At 31.5% G+C, this 24474-nt stretch overlaps 1 protein-coding gene across 3 annotated transcripts in view; it reads left to right on the plus strand.

Annotated features, from left to right (window-relative positions):
• Positions 1–24474, plus strand: part of LOC123258475 (irregular chiasm C-roughest protein-like) — a 32081-nt gene that overhangs the window by 5320 nt on the left and 2287 nt on the right. For 2 of the 3 annotated variants that reach the window (XM_044718502.1, XM_044718503.1), the window contains exons 2-9: positions 12363–12691; positions 15890–16122; positions 20471–20671; positions 21229–21356; positions 21644–21795; positions 22370–22680; positions 23238–23478; positions 24185–24340. In XM_044718502.1, the coding sequence (XP_044574437.1) occupies positions 12363–12691; positions 15890–16122; positions 20471–20671; positions 21229–21356; positions 21644–21795; positions 22370–22680; positions 23238–23478; positions 24185–24340 (1751 nt within the window). The remainder of the gene's footprint in view (positions 1–12362; positions 12692–15889; positions 16123–20470; positions 20672–21228; positions 21357–21643; positions 21796–22369; positions 22681–23237; positions 23479–24184; positions 24341–24474) is intronic. The other variant, XM_044718504.1, reaches the window with a different exon arrangement.

Here is a 24474-nt window from a genome sequence, read left to right on the forward strand (position 1 = left end):
TGATGGGATTGTTCATTTGCTGATCCGGGCTTATGTATCACGTTTTTATACCCATCGGGGTTTACTAGTGAACGAACAGAGAAGCTCGATGAATTCCCGAGGGAAGTTGCGACCTGAATGCGGTTGTTGGTCTCAGGATCATCGCGTGTTTGCCCCTCGTTTCGAGGACAAACGTTAACGTTAAGGGATATGAAAAAGGTACGAGTGAGAGCAAGAGCTTATTCAATCCTCTGCATCGCTTTTGCAAGCTTCTTCTCGGCGCCTCCGTTCCAATGAATATTACTCCCATTAAACGTTTACTGCTGATTAATAGATTAATACAACTAAAACAATAAACACAATAAATACAATCATCATTTGTCTGGTTTAAATATCTAAACTTTTAAAATCAAGTAGTACAACTCGAGGAATAATGATACGAGTATACAAAAGCGAATAATTATATATTGTCTGATGCACAGAGCACTATCGGAATTTATGAGAAAAGAGAAAATAGATGAGAAGGTAGTAGGTCACATCCATCGATCTCATTTATCACATTTCTCTCTATGTACGTAAAGAACCATCAATGTTCAACTTTTACGATAACAATATAAGAATATTTGATATCGAAAACATATAATAAATTCCCTTACGCGGCATTCACAAGCAAGGGTGAGGGTAGTCACTAGACAAGTCTGATGGAAATTCACTGCTAAATATTTATTTATACTTATCGGACTACGCGAGCACAATAACCCAGCAACATACAGGCAGGATATATCCTGGATTTATAAATCCATGCATACACATAACATATATAACATTACTTTACTTTTGAATAATATATATATTTATATATAGACGGGGGTGTAAGTAACTATAAGGGTGTGTGTGTGTGTGATGTGCGGTGTATGGTGAATGGTGTATAGCTCATGTTTTAGAGAAAACAACAGTTTTTTATTTTTAGTCGTATTTTCTTTGGGGATTTCTCACACTCTTCTGTGACAAGAGGTTATATTGCGTTGAGATAGAGAGAAAAGAAGAATACACATACGAGGAGAGCTGTAGATTTATTTTATGCCAAGCTGTCGGAAAACTAGTGAATCCTCGAGGAGAAATGTTAGCTCTGTCTATGCTCTACGCGCGAGATTCGTGTGAACGCGTGAGAGGCTTTCAAGCCGCGGCTTTAGAGCTTTTTTTTCACCTTTTTTTCGTTTTTCAGTTTTTTCTTCTCTCCGTAAAAATCTTTTGACGTATTTAGAGACAAAGAGTGAATGACTGTGAGAGCGTGACAAAGAAAAATTATTGGCAGGAATATGTGTGTGTGTATATATATATATATATATATATATATATATATGTACGTGGCACTTTGTTTCGTTTGCCCAGGAACGTCGCACCGCCATTTTCCGCGCGTGACTGGAATTCACGAAACACCAATTTGTTGGGAGAAAAGAGCACCACCACTACCATCCGGGTTAGTTGAGTTATTTCACTGGCCTACACGACGTGCCAACATCCCAGGACAGGCCAGCCAACAGTCGTGCCAAAAATCCGATCAACCAGCGCGAAAACAATATATTTTATTATATATTATAGACTTTGCTATATTGATCAATAAAGTTTATAAAAAAATAAATAAACGTAAAATGAATAATTGGATAATATATACACTGTTGAATATAAGACAGAGAAATTGGAATTGGTGATATATATCTTTCTCCCTCGGTAAATTGAGCTGTTGTATAACAATGTCCCTAAATATATATATATATATATATCTGCCCGCTTGAGGCACTCCAGTTCTGCACAATATAAATTGTGCTTTCAAACACACAGCAGTGTGTACTTTATCATCAAAAATAAGGAAAAAGCTCAGGCAAAAAATTTTAACTAAAACTTAAACTCTAATTTATTTAGACTTTTGCGAAATTTTTTCTCCGCTTAACCTGACAATAAAATTAAAGATACAACAGTTTAACTTTTGAGCTCTGTGAGCTCTATTTCAACCAATTTATATTTTTTAACGCGCTTTTATTAGCTTGACCTGAATCTATCTATCTTTCTTTCTATGTCATTTTTACAGACTAAGACGTCTGATTAATTTGATAACTTGCGCACGTATTTACGGACCGATAATAATATAATAATTTGATAAATTCCTGACCTGAATCATTAGGATGATAAAAATTTATCTATATTAGAATTAAAAATAAACAAAACTAAAAAATTTATTTTATTGTAAAAAAAAGCTTGAAATACTTTTTAAGATATTTTTTTAATAATAATAAAAATTAGTTTTAACTTTTTAGTTTAGTTTGTTATTAAAGCGTGTTTTTAAAATTTTTTAGATTATAATTAAAAAAAAATATAAAACCACCGCGTTATTCTTCAATCACCGCATCCTTGTTATCATATACTATTAATAATAATTCCAGAAAATTCGATCGATAAAGCTTTCAAGATAATATTGTATAATCATTTTATGAAAGAGTTTTATTAATGAAACTCCGTTGATTTAAATTAGCATTTAATGATTTTTCAAAAAATTGACTTCCTATCGAATATTCTATTTTGGGTTGTTTTATTTTTATTAACGCTCACCTTTAACCTTTTTTATATATACCCATTTTCGTTTTGACTTATTATTACTATGCTGTCACTTTAGAAAGATACATTTCCAAAAAGTACAATCGCAAACAGTGAAAAAGATCAATGTGTTGGTGTATATAGATTTATTTGGAGTGGAGAAGGTGCAAATTGGATGCTCGAATGTTATGTATGCGCCACTCGAGTCACGCCAATAGCAAAGACCTCGAGACATGACACACACTAATGTATAGAAAAAGGATTACCTTAACAAGTTTGTGATTGCACAATTGCCCAATGAATATTATATGCATCGACAATCAATTTGATTGATTCTTTTAACCTTTAAATAACAAAAAGGTTATTAATTAATTATATAGAAAATATAGAAAATACACACTTTAGTGTATTTGTTTTATGGGAATAAAATAATTCAAAATAATGAAATGGTCATCATCTCTTTACTCTCGACATATAACATAGGATATTATATAACTATGCCTATATGGATACCGAGAGGACAGAATGAACCGAGCTTTTTCATTGTTCAAACTTTCATATATATCTATGAATATATATATTTATGATGCATTTGTGTAGTCTTACTGTTCGGTGAATAAAACGTTTAACTGACTGGTGCTTGAGTTTGACAGTTTTACGACTGTTTTACTCCATAATGTAATAATAAAATAGTTTTTTAATTAATGAAATTTTAAATATTCCTAAGTAATTAATAATTAGTGAGACAGTTATAAACAAAGTTACGGGAAACTAATTAAACAGTTGAGGTGTTTGTAAAATATATAATACTATTGTATTATATTAGTGTCAGTTTTACACTGTGTGGTCTGTCTACGTGTGTGTAATATAATATTAACTCTGTGTACGCACACGCAAATACACACAAGATGCTTCAGATATTAGACCTAATATTAGTTACTAACGATCCGCAAACTCTCATCAAATTTCAACACCTGTAATCAATAATACAATTACAATACTGTCCTCTATTAAATTACACGTTCATCAATCATACAATAATTATTCAACATATCTGATGATGAAAAAAAAAAAAAATTCAACAGTAGAAGCTCTTTTACATTAATCAAATGACATGTTAGTAAAATTAACTAATATTTTTTACGAGGATTTAAAATAAATCATAGTTTAGAAAATTAAATTGCTTTTTAAAATATTTTTGTAATAATTCTAGTATTAAAAATATTTATAATTAAATTCTTTTTTTTTTTTTTATTTTAAATAATTCATACTTTACTTAAATGAGATGTTAAAAAAGTCAGTAATTATTTAATAGATAAACCCCTATGAATCAATTAAACGAGTGAATTGATGCGTACAGACATTATTAAATACATGAATTTCTCATATATTTAGTAACAAGGTCCATATTTCATTAATCTACTACCAGAGTCAACAATAACAAACAAAAACAAAAATAAAAAGAATAACAACAAATAAATCAAAGAGAATAAAAAGTGTAATGATTTTTATTCTCACGGGTCTCCGGGATGAAATATAGTTAAACATTGTCAACGAGGTTAAGATCGTCGCAGCGACGTAACGCTACACCAGAGAGACGATGCAGCCTCCGTACTGACGATGTGACCAAAACTCCACTAGCGAAAGAGCAAATGAGAGAAAGATAGAGACAAAGAGAATGAGAGAAGAGGAAGAGAGAGAGCGAGGAAAGTTACAGCCCTGACATGAAATAACGCGGCGGTAGCAGCAGCAGCAGTAGCAGTAGCAGTAGCAGTAGCAGTAGCAGTAGCAGCAACAGCAACAGAGTAGGATTGTACAAGTGAAGAAGGGGCTGGGGTGAAAGGTGAGGTAGCCGTCGCTCGATACCACTGCGGCACAGCTAAAGTAGAAGCTATGTATATACTGTTGGGTATACTTCTATATATATATATATACCCTTAACCACCACTACAACGACGCAGCTCGAGCTCTGTCGACTCACCCCTAATGCCACCCTGTACTCAAACTCAAACTCCTACACTATATACCACCGTACCGAGTACACATTCGTCTAACCACCTTGATGCATTCACATCTCTATATCTATATCTATAAATACATTGATAATATACAGTAATATCTGTGTAACCTGTGCTTGCTCCTGTCCCGAATATTTTCAGTTTTTTTCTTCATTAAATGTTCCAAGCTATGAATTAAACTTTCATTTATATGAACCAAAAAAAAAAATCTTTATATAATTTAATATATATATATTTTTCTTTACAAAAGATATGTGTATTTTAACACACACACACACACACTGGCTTATTGATTCAATTTGTGTTTGAAACGATAAGGTGAAATTTATTTGCTGTTGGAAGGAAGTAAAACGGTAAATGTTTAAATGAGGAGATGAAGTTATTTTGGTTGTTTTAAAGGGGGAGGAGGCCAAAACTTAAAAGTTTTATTTATAAAGTCTATATTAGTGTGAATCGTCTGGATAAAAAAGTTTTAAGAGAAAATGAGTGATAAAGAAAAATGAGAATAAGATTGGAAAAGTGTAGCAAGTTATTGTGCTATTGTTATTATTATTATTTTAGTCTTGTTTTACGGTCGATTTGATTACGTCTCTCCCTTTAACTTGTTCGCCATGACTCTTTTAACCACCTGGAGAGCCACAGGCAGACGGAAGGGGAAATAATAAATATTTTCTCGCAACCGCCTCCGGCCGAAGGTGGATAAACGCGTCGATAAGAATTTCATTCGATAGATCGCGAGCTCCTGCATGAACGTCGATAATGCCCTGTGGCTGGTGAACCGCGCCCGCGCCCGCGCTCGCACTCCCTGCTATAGAGTATGCTTCCTACTCTATTTCTCTCTTTTTATTTTATACATATATATACATATACATTATACGCACACAAATGAGACGATAGAGAGTGACGAACGGGCGCTAGCAGGATCCCTGATGTTAAATCCAAAATACGCCAAAATCTCGTTTAATATTCCTCTCGCTTTTCCACTTCTCCCTCTATTTCTCTCTTTCTCTCTCGGTTTCACCCCCCGCGCTCCTCTTGTCTCAGTATTATATCATCCTCTTCCCAGTCTTTACATTCTACGCAAGCGCTATTTCCCGACAAAACTTATCACGCGATTATATATTTTCACTGTACAATATCATCATTTCTTAATAATATCACGTACATGCAATCATACGCGACAAAAAGAATCGAAAGAAAAAAAAAACATAATAAAAATAAAAAAAAAAAAAAAAAAAAAAAACTTTATATGGTACATCATCTTTTATTAAAATTTTTAAAATAAAAATAACGATTTTAATTTAAAACTAGCAAATTGATGGTTCGCGTGCTCTTCCCAAGGATATTACTGTATCCACATATCGCAACTCGTTTTCGATTTTTAAACTTTACCGCGTTTAATAAAGTTACGTAATGTACATAGTAAAAAGATAAAAAGAAAAAAATGTGACAAAATCATCGATTAACTAAATTAATAATGTCAGAGCGACAAATAGAGGCATTTTTTAAAACGTCGGTCGACATAAAAAATGCGACGCCAGAGTAATTTATTGAGCTTAAACAATCTGAAAAGTTTAAGGCCACACATTAACCAACTATTTCAAAGTTTCCCGTTTCTCGTGTACTTGGTGATTAAAGTCGATCATTCATTAAAATAATTATTTCATAATTTAAAACATATACATACCTATTCAATCTCTATTACTGCAGGATACTTACCTAAACATTATATCAAGAATTACCAAGTTGCCAAGTACTAACACTAAAATTCAAAGTTACCTCAATAGACGCATCCTTATATATACTCTCTGTCTGTATTACTAAAACTGAGTAAATATACCTTACCGCAAAGTATGACTTATCTTTTATACTTTTTTTTTTTTTTTTTTTTTTTTTTAATTCATTTATTTGACATAATTCTATATTAAATAATGTATTAATTAAAATTTAATGGAAATGAATAACGGATGTATGAATATTCCGCGTAATTATACAAATATTTAAGATAATTTAAATATTTTATTACAAATTTGACAGCCTCTCGCTCCGGGTGATTTTTAATTTTGGCATTTGGTTTAATCAAAAACGACAATTAAATGAATCGTACATTGATTAAATTCATTGTTTGTCTACTCGAAGCATTTTACAAAGAGCGTCATGAGTTTTAATTACATAGAAGTAATTAGTATTAAAAGTACCATCATAACGAGTAAAAAAAGAGAAAGTCGATTTATAATATTGAAAAAATAATATTAAAAATTGGTCAATATATATTGAAAGGAATTTAAATTTCACAAAGTGTACAAACAGTTATTTACACGTTTGTAATTGATACACAAATTTTCGAATTAACCCCAGGATCTGGTGACACTTTGATTAACGATCTTTGTATATAGTGTAACCTACTCAATCCTCCAATTATAGCAACATGTCACAGTTAATCATTGTCACTGTACATTTATTTTATTCATATACGTACTGGATGTGATGTGATGTGCTGTGATGAAACTCTGACAAATATTTTATTTTATCGTCATCATCATCATGATTATTATTATTATTATTATTATTATTATTATTATTATCATTAGGTCTGGAACTTTTTGTCTCATAAATGACTCAATAAAATAAAAAAATGTCTCAACGTTTTACTGATAAAAATAGCTTAGCATTCTATAATTCAATATTTTTGTCTGTCTGTTTATCCTTTAAAGAAATATTTATCTTTTAAAAATAATAATAACAATAAAAATAAAATAATGTTATTTTATAGGTTTAGGTACCTTGTAGTGGAGAATTGTATTTTAATAGAGAATTTAATTTGTCGTTCTTGAAATTCCTAGGTTGTGACCTCATAGAATAATGCAAAGGAAATATCATCCCTCGTTGAAATCGTACGTAGGGTGACAACAATTTGTATAGTTGGACATCCGAGTTTTGTTCGCACGTTAACCACAAGCCATGTGCAGTTGTAGTCGCGCACACATCGTGACTGGGAGTAACACACAGTGTAGCATTCCTGTATTCCTATATTCTCTATATCTACACCCCTTGTCCTGTGTCCTATGCCCGATGTCCTATTATCCTTCTCTTTATATGCTGGCGCTACTTCTCTTTCTCTTATTCAACTTGATAATGCCTCATACCTGGTGCCTCATGCCATGCGGTATTTGCATTTGGATAACTACGAAAATTTACCGTGTCAAATTCATTATCATTAAATTACATTGATAAATGTACATGTATCATTAATTTATTTTCTGAGTGACTAAAATAGTCCGCGATCTCAATAAAGAAGACATTATTCATAGGATTGTTTTTTTTTTTCTAATTTTTATTGGTTTTTTTATCCCAGCGAAGCGAAGTTGTTAAAATATTAACAGTAAATAGTAAAAATAACAACAACAAAAAAAAATGTAAATTAACATGTATGAAGCGGTACAGGTATATAGAGACATAAATTCGAGTTGTAATAATTTGAGTAATTTATTAGCAAGCAGGAGGGTAAAAATTAATGTGTGGAATTCTCTTGTTCGCGTTTAGCTGGTGAGAGAAGGTCGGCGCGTCTGCGCGAGCCGACATTCGATCTGAATATTGACTCTCTTTACGCAACACGTACACTCAGCTCTACTCTGCTCTACTCTCTACCCACTAGTAGTGTGAGTTGTTGTACTACTATACACTTAGTAATGTTCAATTTTAATCGGCTTATCCGACTGATGTCTGTTTAAATTTTAGTACCTCATTTATGAAGATTCTCATACAACAGAGAGGCTTATATCTATATACTCTAATAACAAAAAATTATTGCGCTTGAATTGGGTATTCCTCTCTTAAACTATACTGATAAATTTTATCCACACTCGTTTCATAGTTGTAAAAACATAATTACGCGTGCATGTGTACTTAATATTTAAAAAAAAACAATAAAGAAAGAAAGAAAAAACGATATTATTAAATTCTACATCCCCAGCAGCTTATTACACCGAGTTTTTCACCAGCAGTAATCTCGTACTCTAGGTATTATTTAATTTCGTATATGAAAATTGAAAATTCTTCGCTGGGAAAAAAATGAATAATAATAATATTAATAACAATAGTGAATAAAATATTTAACTCGACGCAGTATAGAAACGGGTATTGTTTAGATCTGACAGTGACCCCCTAACGATTCTGACAACTTGTCATTTTATTAGCTTATTAAAAAATAATTCAAACCACTAATTAATAAATATTAATAAAGTAATTAAGAAATAATTGATAAATAAATTTGGGTATTTGATAAATCTTACAGCGAGTTGTATATCTTTGGTAGAAATAATTAATTGGTGTTTCGAGACACCTGTGGCCTTTGTCGTGACCCATCGCTACATCGATCCGCTTTGCGTACCGTAGTCTCTGCTTCACTTGTCCGCTTGTTAGAATGTTATACTACTATACCGAAGGTATACTCTATATACAGGCCGTACACCGACTGACCAGGTGATGTCGTGTGTCGTGTGTCGTGTGTGCTATGATGAATAATCCGGCGTCCAGGTAACCCCATTTGTCCAATATTTACTCTATATGTCTCTATAATTAAATATATATATATGTCCTGGCAAACCATTTGTTATTCTCTTTCACTTTTATTTTGTCTTTTTTGTTATTGATATATTATTTTCCAGCTGTGTTCGCGTTAAATAATAAACTTTTTCTCTTATTAAACAATTAATAATTTGTCACTTTTATTAATAGTAGTATCTTCAATAGCACCAGCGAGTGTTATTATAAAAAAATTTATAATATAAGAATGATAAAAGGCTGACTCACACTTTATTCTTAACAGGGAAGATATATCGATATTTAGATTAAATGTGGAATCCATTAATAATCCTTATATAAAATTTAATAGACGCTTACAGTAATCTGATATTAAAAATAATTTATTTTAACCGAGATTTTTAATAAATAATATTAATCAGGCTTGATTAAGTTTTATTGCTTTATAATTTGCATCTTTGAGTAAAATATTATTTATAAATATAAAATTAAGCAATAAAGGGCTTTATGTGTACTCTAAAAGCGTAATAAATAGCGTAGAAAGCGAGAGAAAGATGTATAATAGAGGGAGAAGGAAAATATAAAGAGTAAAATAGTGTGTGAAAAGCAATTTCGCCAGGATTTAACCTTACTGGTGGTGTTCTCCTGGATGGTAGTAGTTATTTTGGTGGGCAAGTAAAAGTTGTGATCGAATGACATGAAACACGTAAACTAAAAGTACAAGAGGAAAAGGGAGGAGGATATAGTCAGTACCGGTACTTGTATACTCTGTTGTATGTGCACTAGTGAGTAAACCAGCGTATCCTGTATTACCCTAAAAGAGAAGAGACCAACCAGAGGAGATGAGCTAACCCGCCAGCAATATAGCTGAAGGTGTAAGGTGTAAGGTGGATGTACGAAGGTTCATGTAGGAAAATAACCGTGGCAACAACTTGTCGCTAACGATAGTGAACAAGTTAACAGGCGAACATTGTTTAGACACAATCACAGAGTTATCTTCTTGCCTTTCCCATGTGTGATCTACGTCGACGGGTAATATAAACTTTAAGTGATAATTTAGTTTTAGAGAATCCATAAATAAATTATCTTTTATCTTCTCTATAGTTAATACATATATATATATTTATATATATCAATTTTAAATACCTTTTAGTTAAAGAAAACTGACAAACTTGTAATTAACTTTTTTATTTTATTTTATCACTTTAATAAACTTTTGGTGAAATAGATAAATAGGGTGAGATAAAATATTTAAAAACTCTCTGGTAAATTTTTTCAACGATCGATAAATTTAAAAATAATTTAATGGTTCAAAAAATACTTTTAAAGTTTTTTTTTTTTTTTTTTTTTTTATATTGAAAATAAAATTCAATAAGATAAATATATGTGATGAAAAACTGTCAATACGAGCATTATATTTTTAACGATAACGACGCGAGCACTTGATATGATTGTTGGCCAGGAAAATTGAATATATTTTAGTACTATAATACGAAAATATTGAATACGAGAGTAAAATCCAACAACTCTTATATAAATAACATATGATTGAAAATTTTTAAATAAAAATCAGTATTTATTGAACCTCTAGATGATTTTTATAAAAACCAACTATTTATTTTTATCATATCTTCAAACACATTTTGGTATTCATTACACCATTTCATTCTCTCTCAACTACGGGAACTGTGAAAGTTTGCAAGTGAACTTTGAAGATTTACAGCTTGCACCAGAGAAATCCAAGTGGCAATACTAACGGAACTCTCTTGAATAATGAACATCGGGACATCTATTGGATTAAACGTTCTGCATTGCTGCTCTCTTCATCAAGTATCCTTTATATTCTTCTTCTTCTTCTTCTTCTTCTTCTTCTTTGGCCATTTCTCTTTGTATATATCCAATTGAACAAAAGTTTCTTGCATCACAGAGCCACACTCACATTGTACTTTACACATTTTCCTGCTTTACGATCTCTTTCTTCTTATATACACATTTAAGCCGAAAAGTCTTTAAATTATCTTTTAGCCGAATCTTTGTAAGAATGGATTCACTTTTTTATTGTTTCAACTTTTCTACATTGTTCTATCTCTAAAACTTCTTCTTCTTCTTTTTCTTCTTTGTGTGTATTAATGTAAATATCTATGTGTTTTTCATTTCTGCGCTATTGTGGGACTAGCAAAAGCTTTTATTTGCGAAAAGAAAACGAGACAACGTTTTTTTTTCTTTAAACACAAATTTATTCAAGTGAAACGTTCTTTAGATCGATCAACAATGCGGGTTTAATATTTTTGCTTTGTTAAAACTTGAATAAATTCTTCACTCTCCAGCTTAAACTTTGTAACTTTAAATATTTTAACTTGATTTTCATTTAAAATTAATAATCAATTTATAACTCTATTATTTTTTTTATACAAATGGATTTTTCATGTCTATTGAAAATAGACTTTTATTTTCAATAAAACATTTCTTAATTCGCAGTATTGATTTTACGGCGTCTATATTTACTATGAAAAATAATGATTTCGATAGAGAGTGCCGTGAAAATCCATACATGTCACTCATATGATAATAATGACAGTAACAATAAATCCATCAGTAATTACAGTGATTGAAGGCAAACAAAAAATTTATAGTGAATAATAAATATCAATAATTGAATTAAACTTGGGGAATGATGATAATACCAAACGATTTAGAGTAATTAGTTAAATTAGTTATCGACATTATAAGTCATCACAGAACAATTGATTGGTGAGACAAGCCATTAGCTACTACTGTCGTCGCTTGAACAATCTCGAAAGCGCTAAAGAGAAAGAGAGACTAGACGGAACAGAGGAGCATTCGCGTCAGGCACAATTATCCCCATAGTCGTTGTATTACTATTCATCTATATCTATAGTTATAGTTATGTATACACTTGAATCTCGAATGACTGGGCAAAGTGATTATTCTATTCACAGTATAATAATATAAGAAGTAACTCGGATGGATCGGGATTGGGATTGGGATTGGCATGTACTACAAATGATGAGAATAATCTAAAATTACATCCTGTTATGTCTCCTCAACATTATACTCACTTTGCCGCCAGCAAAACTTTAGCTATTGTCATTATAGGTCCTATAATTCAACTATTATTCAAAAGAAAAAATTTTAATCCATAGAATAATTTTTTAAAATAAACTTTTAATTATCATCATATTAATCAATTAATAAATTGGATATTTTCAGAACAAAAAGAACCCAAAGATGGACGAGAAGATGCTGGTTAATAATGACGATATGCTGTTGGATGACAATTACCGTGAGATCTACTGTTGCGACAAACTCGTCAGCAGGACCATCGACGCTAAGGCCAGCAACGACCGAGATAGTTTATCAGAGATTTGCAATAGAGCCTCAGGATCAGACAGCCGTTATCGGGAGCCGAGTGACACTTCCGTGTCGGGTGCTTGACCAAAAGGGCCCCATTCAGTGGACCAAAGATGACTTTGGCCTTGGCGCCGTAAGAAATCTCACTGGATACGAACGCTACGCCATGATCGGTAGCGACGAAGAAGGTAGATCATATATTCATTATTCATTCATTTTTATCTTTTTTTGTCACGCGTGTATTATTCGATCATATCAAATATTATATTCCAATCAATTTTCGTTATTGAATGTTTTCATGTACGAAAAATGTTCGATAGGAAAATGAAAAGCGAAAAAATTTAGCTATCAATATTAAACCCGGGAATATTGAAAAAACGCTTTGATTAAATACTATCAGCCAGTTTTATAATTGACATTGATTACTGTACGCTGACCTATTTAATACTTTAATTCAAATATCGTACAGTAAAAAGGAACAAAGGATAAAATTTTATTTAATTTTTTTTTTTTTTTTTTTTTTTTTTTTTTTCAAATTAAAATGATAATAATGATGTTTACTATAATATCCTATCACTTAAACATGAAATTGTACAGCAGAAATAGACATTGCTGGACATGAACCACGTAACGTTTGTATCAATGTTTAATGCATGAGCCATATACACAGCGTGGTAACTTTGAAACACTTCGTCGGTGTTTCAATACGCGCACACCAATTGACATTTAGATCCACCGGGTATTATATATATATATTATATGTGTCTATGTATCTATGTATGTAAATATTATTGTCACAGAATATCAGATGCCTCGTAGATCGTTGTATCCAATGGTGTAAATAATGCATACGACATTGCTGTTTCGTATTATGAATATAAATATTTAGTAAAGAGTTTGCTTCGATTCATTCATCTTAAAAATTTATCATCACACTGAGTAACTGAGTACACTTTGCTGCAATATATTCATTAAAATATCACCTTGGATTTATTAATAGTTATTTTCAGTATGAATTAATTTTTATTTAGTTTTTTTAATCAAATTCATAAAAAGTAGTAATATTTGGCAACTACTTTTAAATTAATTAACTGTGTTTTAAAAATCTGAATAATTAATATTCCATTAATTATTGCTAAAAATTTAAAAACTTTGTGTTTTAATATTACACAAAAGATATTGTTAATTTACGGCCAAGCTTTTCATCATATTGAATAATTAAATACTCAGAGAATTTTTATATAAATTTTTGACTTTTTAAAATCATTTTTATCGCGAATGATTTATCAATTGATTAATATATTAAAAAAACTATATAAAATATGGAGAGAAATATTTTTTAAAAATAATATCCAACCTATTTCCATAGTACGCAAATAGTGGGTGAGTGTGTAGATTTATTATTTTTTAATAAATTTATGAAAAGCAATGTAAACTAAAAATTGATTGGATTTGATCCTACGTAAACTATGATGAGTACAAGTGCCGTAAACTCTCTTGGGTAATGAGCTTTCGATAAACTTTTTCTAGGATACTTTATAAAAGCCGAAGGTTAAATGTGTCGGTGGAAAATAAAGATAAAAAAGCATATTATGGAAAGAAAACCCTCATCAGACAAATAGCAATAGAAAAGTTTAAGTCTCAATAGCCTCTTATGCTGGAGCAGCAGTTGCAGAACCAGCAAAAGATATATCTATTATATATATATATATATATATATATATATAAAAGTCTGACATGTCCCGAAAAATCACTGGGAATCGTCTTTGATATCTAGTAGATTTTCTGGGCTTTAAGCCAACCATTGAGATTGCTTACAGCAGTTGAGTGTGAACGATTCTAAGAGAGAGAGAGAGAGAGAGCAAGAGAGACCGATAAAGATAGAAAGATAGCCGTTGAATATTTAATGCCCCGAATAAATAATCGAGATAGTTGGTCGGGGGGCGTCTATTATTGCGATAGTAAATTCGATGTGATGTCGATAGCACAACCCAAGTGCTATATATACATACACACACTGAGAATTCGACGGCTTTTGCTGCTGCTGGGCTTTCAAAGCGGCGTCCGGTACCCGGTAGTCACCTCTCTGCATCCAATAACCTTCATAATTCGATGAGGGAAATTAGCAACGGTTATGTATATAATAATAAGACCCCTACTCCCATTTCGAATTGACGTAAATGTTAATGCGGGTTCTGGCTCTCTCTCTCTCTCTTTGAAATTCTATCCCCCGTATGACAAACACACTATAACTATCATATTATAATTATCAGACATATTTTCTCTCAATCTCTCAGTACAGCTCGGTCTCTTTCCCATTTAACAGTCAAAGCCCGGGTTTATATCGACTCAGCAACTTGGATCTGACATTAATTGAGTCTGTAAATTTCACGAGTATGAGGAGAATATCTATCTATCTATATAGATAGAGATATATAATACCGACATACGAATTCACATCTACACCTAACATAATATCAAGCATACCCGCAGGCACAGTTCACTTTTTACCGGCAATTAATTTTTATTTTTATTATTAGTTCCTTTTTTCATTTTTTATTTTTTGTTCCCTCATTAAATATAAAATTTATCTTCAGTAGTGTATCAAAATAGTCTGTAAAAAAGCTCTAGTCAGCCGTACAAAGGAATTACTATTTTATTACTAATATAGCAGCTTTAAACTTTTATAAGTATTTCGTTATTAAATTAATTAAATTAATTAAAAGTATGGCTGTTTATTTAGGGATCATTTTAATTGTATTAAATTTTATTAAAAATATTAATCATTTGGCCATTAAATTAAGATTGTTCTTATAAAAAAAAAATAATTATAATAATTTAAATTTTTTTACAAGTATAACGTTGATAGTGATAAAATAAAAATTATTTATTCATGTATACACATTATGCAAGTATACTTACACAAAGTCACCACTTGATAAGTGTATGCATATTTGTATATGTATATATCGATTTACGGGAGCAACATTATTCGCGCAAGAGCGTGCGGCAAATGTTTCAGAACTAATTCAAACTTGACGGTAATTGCGTAGTATGTAACGTCATTTTCGTAAGTCTAGTCCAGCTTGTACAATAACACGTATATAAACTCCGACACTTAATGAACTATTAAAATCATATAAATATGTAATATTTAGTATATATATATATACGACAGTTACTTTGCAGTAAGAACCCTCAAACATGTCTGACTCCGACAGGAATACATACCAACTATTCTGCCTCAGCTTGTCAAAAGTTAATGTTATGCAACTTGAGTAATAACAAAATTTTATAATAAATATTCAAGAGATGTTTTATATCAAATAAATTACGAATTGTATTAATTAAAATAATAATAATAAAATATTTGAATGAAATTCCAGGTGATTTTTCACTGCACATATTCCCAGTGGAGTTGGAAGACGACGGAAAGTACCAGTGTCAAGTGTCGCCTACAGACGACGGTCAGCCCGGTCTAAGATCGAGGTTCGCCCGATTAAGTGTTCTTGTACCACCACAAAAGCCGAAAATCCTTCAGGGTGACTTTCTAGTTACTACCGAGGATCGAGAGCTTACGATGGAGTGCATTAGTGTCGGTGGAAAGCCAGCAGCGGATGTAAGTACATTATAAATTTAAAATTTTTTTTATTCCACTATCCACTATACTGCACTACGTATATATACATACTTAATCAAGTTAATTTAATACTGATCCAACTCTGGTAGTTCTCTCTGGCACTAGCTCTGACTAGGTACATTTCGTCCACTAATATTGTAGTCCATGCAAAAAGGAATATTTAAAATTTAAGTTTATACCTCATACAGAGTGGATGAGTAGATCCCGTACTTTTATCAAGGTATATAAACTTTACAAGGAAGACGAGATGGGAAAAGAAGAAAGAATAGTTGTGCAGGGTATAAATTCGCGTAGGCCAAAAGGCTTTAAAAGTTCGAGCGCGTTTTGCGACTACTAAGACGCCGCCGGGCGAACACTTGACAACCAAGTAAGAAGTTTAAGTAATAGAAGAAGAAGAAGAAGAAGAAGAAGAACCAGACCTAGATGACGATAATAATGATGATGATGAAGAAGAAGAAGAAGAAGAAGAAGAAAAAAGATAGGGTTGTTCTCGACTCAGCCACTTGAACCCCAGCTTTCTTTTTCCGTACATCGTCGTCGAGTTGAGTCAAGCCGGTCGAGTAAAGTCAAGTCGTCTTGCCCTGCTTATACTAGAGAGATAGTGAACAAGCCCCGCGCCAAGGATACTCTGACACTTGCTCTATTCTTCAGAACCTCCGTCATTTAAAACCTCAGTGTCATTAAAGTTTCACAGTTTGTTACTCTTCAACTCTTTCCTGGCTCACGAAGCCTCATTACTCATGTTTAAATACGATTTAATTTTAATGTCCTTAACTCTCAACTATTTTCTTTATTTACCTAACTTTATTTAACATTAACTCTTTCTTCTTTTTTTTTTTTTTTTATTTTATAATTAACTTTTTTCTATTTCATTATTAAATCTTTTTACTGTCAGTCTACTGGTAACCATTGACACAAACGTAATTTAATGGCTGAAAACTGGGAAACAACCCAGTGGACTCTGTAAATGCATCACAGTTAATACTATATATATACTACCAGAAACTCTGAGGGAAAAGCTGTACAGCCTCTCTACTCAAAAGCTTATCTGTCGGAGACAAAATACGAGCATAAGGGCCTAAATCCGCTTAACCAAAAATTCACAGTAACAGAAACTACCTCAACTACTCGGCAGGCCATTTGTGGTAAAATAGAAGGACCTAAATCCGATAATTCTTTTGAAATAATGATCCCCTGTTCGAAAAATATTTAATCAACTTTTTAAATTCGATTATGTTAAAAAAAAGTTTTGTTAATTTTTCAGATAAATTTTTCCTTCAGCTTAAATTTTCCAGACGTGACTCGACGTAAAAATAAATAAATAAATCTCGGGATGAATTATTTAATTTTGTTTCGTTGAGATTTATAAATGGTGGGTTGTTTTTGGGGTCTTGCAATTTTGTTGTGATGATAAACAAGGATTGTTCTCTTGGCGATCGGGCATTAAACGAAAATTCCGACTATAAATATACTCTATAGAGACTCATTGGAAAGAGTATCCATCATTCCCTGGAGAATCTTTCATCGGTCATATTTCTATCCTCATTTCGTTGATTCGTTGGTTCGTTATGTGTATCTGTGTATGTACTTTGGTGATACGAGATACAAGATATAGGAAAAGAAAAAGGGATGAGGGAAGAATAATGTAGAATGTATGTGGTGACCGGAGAAGATATGGGTCTTGGTATCCTTGTCCTGATTTTCTCTCCAGTCACGAGTGTGTTTGGTATATAGCACAGCAAACCCCCAGCTGGTTCCCTAGCTCGCCGACTATTATAGACAGACACTCACTGTGAAAACTACCGGCGATAAATCTCAAAGGAAATCTCTCTGGTATACTACCTCCGGTAGATTAGACCTCAGAAATACCTTTAATGTACGATTTCATTTACTTTTTAAGTAATATATTGATATAAATGGATGAAAACCTGAAAATACAACAAAATCAATTAAACCTATATATTTTTATCAACAGGTGGCCTCTAAATCAATTACTCTCCTAGCAAAACGATTATTGATATTATTATCTACTTAATTGATTACATTAGTCATTATTATTATTATTATCATCATCATCTGTTAAGTTGTTTTATTTTATTTTTAATTGAATAATTGTTGTTACTTTGGGGTATTTTTGTTTTGGGAGAACAAACTGATAACAGTTAATACTAATAGGTAATAATAAATATAAACCTGAAACAGAGAAGCGGATGTAGAACACGGACTTTAGCATTTTATCTACATACTTAAACTTGATCTCCCGATAGAATTCTATCATGCTCACTAGAGTTTTAATAGTTTATTCTACCCGTAGTAGCCTTCGCTTGTCCAAACAACATTTCAGGTAATTGACTTATTTAGTATACACCTAAACTTGTTATTTTGTTTTTTCCCCAACATTTTCACTTGCTGTTTTTCTCCCCTTAAATTTAAATATTTACCCTCCGCAACCTTGTCAAACACTTACTCTATAAACATGGAAATTATTTTTTTTTAACTTTGTAACATGTCAACCCTAATATCATATTATTATACTGTAATTATTAAATCTAATATGTAAAGTGTTTGTTTTAATTTTTTTTTATTCATAAAATTATTTATAATTCATGTTTAATACAAATTTTTTTTTAAAAGAATATTAATATTGATTCGGACTATTAATATACAAATATAAATAATGCTGTGAAGCGGGAAAGAATAGGAGTTACGGTAATTATTACGTGAAGCGTTCCACATTCACGTAACAGGATATTGGTAGGAAAGGATTGAGAAAGGAATATGGAGAGGATAATCTTAATGTGAGTTTATAGAATATGCGAGAAAAAATTATTAGATAGCTCGGACTGGGATTCGAACCCAGAACCTTCCGAAGACATGTCGGCTACTCTACCATTTGAGCTATCCGCTCTATACTAAATTTCCATTCGCTTATTCTATATACATTAAGCCACACTGTCCATCTTACGGCAAGCATTTTTACAAATATAAATAATGCTGTGAAGCGGGAAAGAATAGGAGTTACGGTAATTATTACGTGAAGCGTTCCACATTCACGTAACAGGATATTGGTAGGAAAGGATTGAGAATATTGATTTATGAAATAGCTAAAATTATTCTTGAGTTGAGATTTAAAATTTAACGTGATTTAAAAGACAAAATTAAGCACATACATTGTAATAATCGATAATAAATTCATAAAATATTCAATGTTATTTAAAATTTATTATAATAATTTATTAAACGTAAAAAAATGTAGTTTAATTATAAATATACTTTAAATAAGAAACATTTTAAACCTTTAATTAATTATTTGATAAATTTTATTGACAAATACATCTTCAGTTAAATAATAATAATAATAGTAATAAAACTTGTCAATCGTTTGATTACATTGAATTTCCTGTGTTTAATTACATCCCACAAGATATCAAAATGAAATCACAATATAATTAATTCCATAGCCAGAATATATAATTGAAATAAATTGTTTTACGAGTGTAAATGAAATAAGTTTAGCGAATAATAATATTAAATACACAGCACCGGGTAATATATAATAAAGTAGTATTAATGTGAGTCCATATATAATACAGATCAATTAACAATTAATTCGAACGGCGGTATTTAATTTAAATGAAATGAAATTGCCTATAGAATAATATAAAGTGGAAAGAATAGATTGGAAAAAATCTGGAGCCCATACGGATAATATATAGTGAACATGAACATAATACAAATATTGACGGTGGTAGTAGTGTATATGTAAACTGCGAATGCTAGGCATTCCAAAATAACAGTTTTTCCGAGTAGAAACGAACGAACGCATATCCCAATGGATAACAAATTCCCTTCACACATACGTACATACGTAGGTAGATTGAGCATGCATACATAGCAATGCAAATCGAAGCAGACTCGGAAATCGGCTGTCTTTCAACATAAAACCTATTGGATTTATTTAACTTTATTTTTATTTTTCATTTATTTATTTATTTGATAAATTGTCGCTGAAACTAGTAGGGAAAACTACTTGAATATACATGTAGAGATCTTTTTATAAGCGTAGACACAATCCAACAACTGATGCACTGGCTTACTCAAGTTGGTTGTAACTTTCTCTTGCTATACCTACTAAATGCAAATAAGATGTTGATCTACCGCAAGCCCATTTGACGTACTGAAGGTACTGAGAAAGTCGACAAAAGCTCTCCATCTATATATATAAACACACACCCATATCTACTCTGTACTTAGTATTTTACTATCCACTGTGTATGCTATACATATAAAAATATATATATATTTTTTTTTTTTTTTTTTCCTTCAGATAACTTGGATCGACGGTCTTGGCAACGTGTTACATAATGGAATTGAAACAATAAACGAAAAGTACGAGGACGGACCGCTTTTCACCGTGAGGTCTATTCTTAAGGTGATGCCGCGCAAGGAGCACGATAATACCACATTTACTTGTCAAAGTCAAAATGCTGCGGATCGTACACCGCAAAATGCTAAATTACGTGTTGAGGTAAGCGTTTATTACATAAATATATTCACGCGTATCAATTAACAATTCAAATTAATAATATAATATATTAATGTCGCTGAAACGATTATTAAAATGAAGATGATGAATACGGTTATTAACTTTTTAATAATAAAAGGTGGATTGAAAGTGAGCGATGATCCATCGTATAATTTATTACTCTTGCTAAAATTGCCAATGTTCTTTAGTCTGAGCAGTTGATCTTAATTTTGCTCAACCTCTTATACCAGTTATTCTCTTTTATTCCCGTCTCATCTCTTTTCTTCTCTCATTACGCCTGAGAAGATCTCCAAGACTTATTCTAATACCAGGAATAATTATCAAAGTCTCTTATTACTCTTAAAACTCGGTTTCTCTGTTCCTTACATTCTTTATCATCCACTTAACCGCTTATCCGCGGAGTGGAGAACTTGTCCCTTCTCCTATATATGAATACTCCTCGATAGTTGATAGTAGTTGTTAAGTACCTTAAACTACTCAACATTTTACAACTTATTCTTCATAATTAATAAGTTTATCTCTTTCTCATTTTAATGTAGGTCCGCTACGCTCCAAAAGTCTCCCTGAAAATCAGCTCGGGTTTATCAAAGAGTGGCCAGATAGTCGAAGGCTCTGAGTTGAGATTCAAATGTCGTGCAGAAGCTAATCCCCCAGACATGGAGTACAGGTAAATAATTCATAATTATCTGCTGGAATCTTCAGCGCTTTCAGAGATTGAAAAGTAAAACTCTTGTTTTTTTGTTCAGTGTCATCATAATACGCCTCGAGAATGGTGATTATGAGTGATGACTGTTGGTTTTTAGCAAAAATTTTTTTTTGGTTACACTGCGTTGGTTTTTTTTTTTTTTTAGTTTTTTTTTTTTTATCTCTCGTTTGTGTACTGCTGATGGTTGTTTTGTTTTTCATGCCTATCCATTCGCACATAACAATGCTTTCCGATTTCACTCTGTACAGGTGGTATATAAACGAGAAAACGGTAATCGGTGACTATACGACAGAGATGATAATCCATAACGCCACACGGGAACTTCACGATGCTATCGTAAAATGTGAAGTTCACAACGAGGTCGGCAAGAGCGAGGAAACGGAAACACTGGATATAACTTGTAAGTATTATCTCGAATGCCGCGAGCCTCCACCATCACTATTCCTATATCTATATAAATCCATATGCATTTATACTCACATTTGGGAGATAATAGTGTGTATATATATATATAACTGTACCAAATAAACTGATATTATTTTGACTTTTTGATTTTTAAAATTTATAAAAAGATTTTTTTTTTTTTTTAATTAGATATAATTTTTTAGTTTATTTTACTTTATTCAATTTATTTGGAACTTTTGAATGAAATTGTTAAATATCAAGAAAATAATTAACTTGAATGAAAACATTCGTCGTCTTCCTAGAAATGTTCTTGAGGCAAGATATCTTTTTATTTTTTTTCTGTGTAGTAAATTTTTAAAAATAACTTTGAGAAGAAAATAAGTTTGAAAGTTATTAAACAAGTTGAGTTTAAAGTTTTCAGTGGTGAAAAGTAATAAGAATTTAAAAGTTTTTATTAATTTTAAAATAAAAAATTAAGTAAATAGGAATGCAATAAAATTGCTCACAGTGATAACAAATATATAGATATATATGTATGAATAACAATGATAATAAATATTTGTATCTAGATGGACCGCAATTTCGACGTCCACCGATATCCGTTGAAACGCATTACGGCGCAACAGAGATACTGCAGTGCGACGTGGATGGTAATCCAACTCCCGAAATTCTGTGGATTCACGAAGAATCAGATCGTACTGTTGCGACAAGCCCAAATATAAGCGTTGTCGTGAGTCCTGAAACAGCTGGACGTTATTACTGCAAAGCCCATGTTCCTGGTTTTCCTCAACTTATCGGGTATGCCAACATCTTGATTCGCGCACCACCGAGCATCGTATCACAAAGAATCCAATATGTGCCCGATGAAGGAGTAGTAAAGGTAAACTAACAATTCTTGTCCGCTTCCATCACTCCACTGTAAACTCCACAGTGTACACAGTACCGATAAAAATAAATAATAAAAATATAGAGCTAAAAAATGTAGGACAGTACCAGCAGTACTCGCAGCAACAAAGCGAAATACGACTCACAGTTGACGTTCGATTTCAGCTACAATCCTGCCTCCTATACCTGCTGCCAGTTCTATATATACATGTTCATTTTTTATTTTACTTTATTTTATTTATTTATGTTTTTTACGATAACAACAAAAAATCTAAATCCAGAGAGATTGAATAACCATGAGAAGTAAAATGAAACATCGAACTGCGAAAAAAAGTGTCCAGTTAAAGTTGTCTTTTTTTTTATTTTTTTTCAACTTAAGCTTTTATAATGTATGAACAGACACACATAGATTTTATTTGCACAGTCAATTTAATTATAATCCTTGTACGTATGCAGATCCGTATGTTGAGACGAGGATAATAACCAGAGAAGAGACTGAGTACGCCCGTATTGTATACATATATTGAGAACAGATAATGATTTTCTTTGCAGGTTAAATGCACCGCGATATCAGTGCCAAAAGCTGAGTCTGTTGTATGGAGTTTTGCTGGTCGTGAGCTTAATTTCTCGTTCAACAATACACCCTTCTCTGTCCAAGAGGAGTACACACCAGAAAGAGTTGTCAGCACTGTTACTCTTTTAGAGCCCATATCTACATATTTCGGGGATTACAATTGTACTGTTACAAATAGCTATGGCACAGATACTGTCATCATTAAACTCACTACGCGTGGTAAGTTTCGAGAGTCCTTTTCATCTAAACTTTTTTATCTTCCTCCTCCTTCTCTGTCTCCTGTTTTCATATAAGCACTTTTATTTATATACAGTCAAATTTTTTTTAACTATTCTCTTATATAAATTTTATTCTTCCTTTGTCATTTTTATTTTTAATCTTTTTCATTTTTTATATTTTATTATTAAACTCTCAAAAACTCTATCATTAAATTTAAAATAAAATTAGCTTATATATTTCATTGTTGTATTTTGCTTTGTTTTATTTCTGTTAAAAAAATTTTTTTTATATTGCTTTAGTAGTTATAACATACAAACGTGAATTCTTAATTAAAAAATTTTAATAAATAAAATCAGTAGAGCGAAAAAATATATATATATATATATATTAATAAGTAATTAAAATTTGTCTGGAACAACGGATGTTACAAATTGGATTGTGAATCTAAAAAAAGGACGAGACTACCAAAGAAATAATTCAAATGTATTAATAAATATGGTTTTCAATATTCAATATCGCTTGATAACGGACACTTATAAAATAAGTAAAAAAAAAAAATAATAAAATAAAATATTAAATCTGTGTTCAATAATAAAAAAAATAAAAAAAAAAAAAAAACGTATTCAGAGGATTTGTTGAAAATAGACGAAAAAAAATCTAAATTTTTGAATTGAGAACATGAGATTTAACCAGACGTGACGCTCAGCGTTGATTCCAGTTGATTGGCAACTTATCCTGATAATCGTTGGACTGGTAGTCTGCATCATCCTCATTGGCGTCATTATTATTTTGATACTACACTGTCGAGATCGTATTAAACAACCACGCCCGAGGTCTACTCAAGCTCAGGAGAATGATTTGCGTATGTATTTTCCAAAATTATTCTCTCCAATTTAATACTAATAATAATAATAATAATAATAATAATAATAATAATAATAATGAATATTTAAAAATTAATAATATTTTTTTTTTTTTTTTTTTTTTTTTTTTTTT

This window comes from Cotesia glomerata, linkage group LG2, assembly GCF_020080835.1.
Source record: "Cotesia glomerata isolate CgM1 linkage group LG2, MPM_Cglom_v2.3, whole genome shotgun sequence".
NCBI classification, from domain to species: Eukaryota; Metazoa; Arthropoda; class Insecta; order Hymenoptera; family Braconidae; genus Cotesia; species Cotesia glomerata.